The sequence below is a fragment of the Teleopsis dalmanni genome, chromosome 1 (genome assembly GCF_002237135.1).
Source record: "Teleopsis dalmanni isolate 2A chromosome 1, ASM223713v2, whole genome shotgun sequence".
NCBI lineage: Eukaryota > Metazoa > Arthropoda > Insecta > Diptera > Diopsidae > Teleopsis > Teleopsis dalmanni.
Genome location: NC_051846.1, coordinates 114,314,738 through 114,319,278, shown reverse-complemented (window position 1 = coordinate 114,319,278; position 4,541 = coordinate 114,314,738). Strand labels below are relative to the sequence as shown.

The window sequence follows — 4,541 nt, the reverse complement described above, 5'->3', positions numbered from 1 at the left end:
CGGAAGAGCCTTATAATTGCAAGTAAACAAATCGTAAAAGTTCTGAAGTGATAATCAGTAAGAATTTTATGTCCTTTGACAAGAAATCTATTTTGAATAGGAAAGGATGGTAATAGTAAAGATTTTTTTCTATTTGTATATCTATGCAAATATTATGTGGAAACTTGTGGTATATTATTAAAGAATTAGTTAAAAACCAATTAAAAGTTTTTTATTTGGTTTCACACAAACCGTTAACAACATAAAAAATACTGCATTTTTCGCTTGGCGAAACAGTTAATCTAGTTCCATTGCATATTTTATGTAGATTAATGTTGGCTCTCTAACCTTAAGTGACAATTTGTGCGTTTGAACGTGAGAAATATTTTAGTGATTCCATTGGATAGCTTCCAACATCATAGGTGTTCACATGACTGCCAATTGATAACTAACAAATCCACTTACGATTCAATGTATGAGAGCATCTAAAGTAAAAGCTTTTATCTATATATCAACTGACAGGTGTTTTAAAGAAAATTCAATATACAGTAGAATCGCGGAAAAGTTAACCGCTCCGTTTTGGGGTTGTTAACTTTTTTGAGATTGTTAACTTTTCCAAGCGGTTTTCAAAATTCATAAAAAAAAGAAAAAACTACAATAATAAGCATAGATTTGCTTAGAAATAGCTCCTTTTTTTTTTGTTTATGTTTTAGCCATTACAAAAGGAAAATTGTTAATTTGTACCAGTTGGTTTAAAAAAGCAGTCGAGAGTTGTTTGTTTTTTTTCTTTGGTGTAATAATTCTTGACCATTTTTGTGCGCATACTGATAAGGTCTGCCACCTGATTTGCATCGTTGTTGTCTTTGGACCATTTTATCAAGGTATTGATGCTTTCAACTGCTTTCGAGAAACTCACTTTCGGTTGTTGAATATCTTCCTCGGTAATTGAATCATCATTGTCACTATCACACACTTCGAAATGTTCCATATCTTCCGTAATTTCATCCTTGTTCCAATTTTCTATATCGTCAATGCTGATGTTAAGATTATTTCCCACTTTCAACATTAACGATTGAACTTCTCGAACTGTATCGTCGTAAACATCGTTTGCTTTAATAAATTTGGACAACGGAAGATCATCTTCACTATCGTATTGATCATCATCCCACTTTTTTATCTTATTCCACGCTTTTATAAGAATTGATTGCGGCAATTCTTCCCATGCTGAATTAAGTAGCGATATGGCGTCACAAATTGAATGTGCCTTCAAAATATTTTCCACCAGAACGTTTTCTTGCGCGGCAATGTTGCATAACAATTTGGAGCGATATCCTAATTTAACCAATCTTATGGGATTTTGATCCATTGGCTGCAAAGCCGCTGTTACGTTCGGTGGTAGATGCATGGCTACAATGTTTCCATCGTCAGACTTCAGCCTGTCAATTGGCTTATGTGCCGTGCAGTTGTCTATTAGCAACAATGCCTTTGGTGGTAAATTATTTTCAACAGAAAATTTGCGAACCTTCAAAAATTTTTATGTCATGTTCATTAGAAATGAAAAATGAAACCAAAAAATAAGTTTACCTGTTTTATAAATGAATTGTGGAACCAGTTGAAGAATAACTGTGCATTCATCCACGACTTGCTTGTATGAGCGTATTCCAATGGATTGTTAAATTCCTTAAAGCAACGTGGTTTTGCAGATTTACCGACCACCAACGGCTTCAACTTGTGCGAACCATCTGCGTTTGCACACAACAAAAATGTAATTCTTTCCTTAACAGTTTTTCTTCCCGGTGCGGCATGTTCGTTTGCTGCGACAAATGTTTTGTCCGGTAATAAACGATAAAATAGTCCAGATTCATCTGCGTTATATAGTTGGGAGTCGGAGATGCCCATTTCATTGATTTTTGCTCGTAGACTATGTACAAACGGAGTTATTTTCGGTGTATCGCTCGAAAGAATTTCTCCACAAATTTTGAGAAGGCGAATACCGTGCCGTTTTTTAAAATTTGCCAGCCATCCATCACTTGCACTAAATTTTTTTCCCGGATACAGAATTTCAAATTCGAGTTTAGCTCTTGATTTTAAGATGGCACCAGTCACTGTACAATTACGCTGCCGTTGATTCAGGAACCAATTGTACAAGTTTACCTCCAGATCAGGATATTCCGACTTATGGAGTGTTTTCTTCTCTGCACTTTCATAAGTGGCCGCCACTGTTTTTAAAATTTCTTGGCGTTTTTTGTTTATTTTACTGATGGCTACTTTAGACACACCATAATGCAGCGCTATTCGATTTCCCGCAATACCGTCATCAAGTTTTCTTAATATATCTACTTTTTGTTGCAAATTTAATCTGATTTGCCGTTTTTTCTGTATTTTTGACATTTTTTTAATAAAAAATTCACAACTAATCAACTCAAACGCTACCGAACAATTCAATCAAGGTAATTTGCGACAAGAATGAAAACATATGTTTGGAGCACAAAACAAAACAGAAAGAAAATAGAATATTCGGGGAATACCCATAATCAAAACTAGAGCTCGCACTGGCTTGTGTCGGCAAAGAAACGGTTGATTTCAAAAAAAAAATTCATACGCTCGGAAAAGTTAACTTCGAAGTTAACTTTTTAGAACGCTACGTGGACGCCGAAATGCTGTTAACTTTTCCGCGAGATTAACTTTTTCGAGAGTTAACTTTTCCGCGATTCTACTGTACTAGCTTTGAAAAAAAATTTGATTGCATAGTTTACAACTTTGATAAAAGCAGGCACTTAGTAGTGAAATACTTTTATATGATCCCATTGAAAAAACCATGAAAGAAACAATGTTAATCATAACCATAGCTCCAACGTCAGCCTCTACAGCATAGCTCGAGCCAAGTATAATAACACAAAGGTCGTGAAGTCAAATTACTTAGAGTAACAGCAAACTATGCAGCAAACTTCTGAAATATATTAGTGACCAAGTTCCTATATATCGTTTGTATCACAGTAGCAATAATAGCACGCGTTGTATCTGTCAAAGAAAACCCCAAGTATTTGATCGACACCGAGACATTATTGCATCCATTATGCAAGATTGACAAATTATACAATCAAAAATGCAAAATGTATAATGGCAACGGAACTCAAAACTTTAGACACAATTACGTCAAGAGCAACCGACAACACCGTTGACTGCATTGGCTGGGACCTCATTACCTTTTATACCTTAAAGCCAAATACTAGCAGAAACTCAAATCATTCAAGAAACACTAAATCCGATAAAGCACGTCATTTTCTAAGAGCAATTACCACTATCACAAGAAGGGAACATTAGATCACCTAAAACGAATAAAAAAGAAAACAACCCCCGGGTCAATTAAACGAGAATAGTGGAATAGTTTAGAAATCAAACAGCATTCAAAGTAGACAGGAACAACCCAATCATAAAACTTGGGTTGTTCTACTACAACAAAAGTGTTACGATAGCAACATAACCATAGATCAAAATAGGTTTTACAAAATATTTAAAAGTCCAAAGAGCCGATTCAGACATAATTTCGTAAGGCATATTTTTAACACAGTTCACTTAACACTAAATATGAATCATATCATAAACATTTAAAATGCGCAGTACTCCCTTAATATATTATTGGCGAATTAACTTCAAAGAAAAGAAGTATATTTAAATTATATAAAAATGACTAGTTATAAACACTTACCTAAAATCATCTTCCAGCACATTCGTCTGCAGTTTTTAAATGATTCTTTTGTAACGTTTGGAAATAAAATAAACGCTAAAATTACTAAATAAATAAAATAATTAAATTAATGAAATTAATGAAATTAAAAGTTATATATTTTTTCTCTATTGTCACATTTTTATTAAAAACAAAAAATCAATTTATAAATCTTATCATTCACATTTTAAAATAAAACGTAAAAAATAATCATATTTGCATCATATGTTAACAATGGACTTCTCACTTCGTTAACAAGCAAGAAAACGAATTTTTAACAATCGAAAGCAAATTTTATTTCATTTTACTTTGAACGAAATCGGAAACGTTCTTTCTCACAAAAATTAAAAAACTGATATTTATTAAATTGAATTTGCAAGTTCAATTTCAATAAATTTCCAACGCCTACTTGAACCGCTAGAGTACCCACTCATAACAGTGGAGTACTAACAACATTGCAACACAACATGAGAATCACTACCGTTAATCATCATTCCCGAAATTTCGACAACTTACCTTTAACCTGTTATTCGAAAATGTAAACTTTCTTCCGTGACAAACAATGACCGACGTTTTCTCGCCACCTGAAAAGGATTCTCATATGGCTACTCAAGTAGAGCTCTCGCGATCTACTCCAAGAAAAACGTGCTTACAACTCATAACATAACGCGGAACGTAAACAGATGGCTGACAGTGTCTACTAATCCCAAACAGATTTTATCATCGCCAAAGCCCTTCTCAGCGACGGAACGAAATCAGTTTTCGACGCTATCTGTTTAAAGCCCGAAAGCATCTGTCCCGGTACACAAACTGGATTACCAAATATCATCTCAGA

The 4,541-nt window shown here is 34.0% G+C and overlaps 1 protein-coding gene across 1 annotated transcript; it reads right to left on the bottom strand.

Moving 5' to 3' along the window:
* Positions 1-618: 618 nt before the first annotated feature.
* Positions 619-2,607, bottom strand: LOC119665432 (jerky protein homolog-like). The gene is made up of 2 exons (XM_038074662.1): positions 1,875-2,607; positions 619-1,119 (listed from the first exon to the last, which is right to left on the bottom strand). Exons 1-2 carry the CDS (start codon positions 2,368-2,370, stop codon positions 713-715), a joined length of 903 nt encoding a protein of 300 aa, XP_037930590.1. The 5' UTR covers positions 2,371-2,607; the 3' UTR covers positions 619-712.
* Between the last annotated feature and the right edge of the window lie 1,934 nt (positions 2,608-4,541).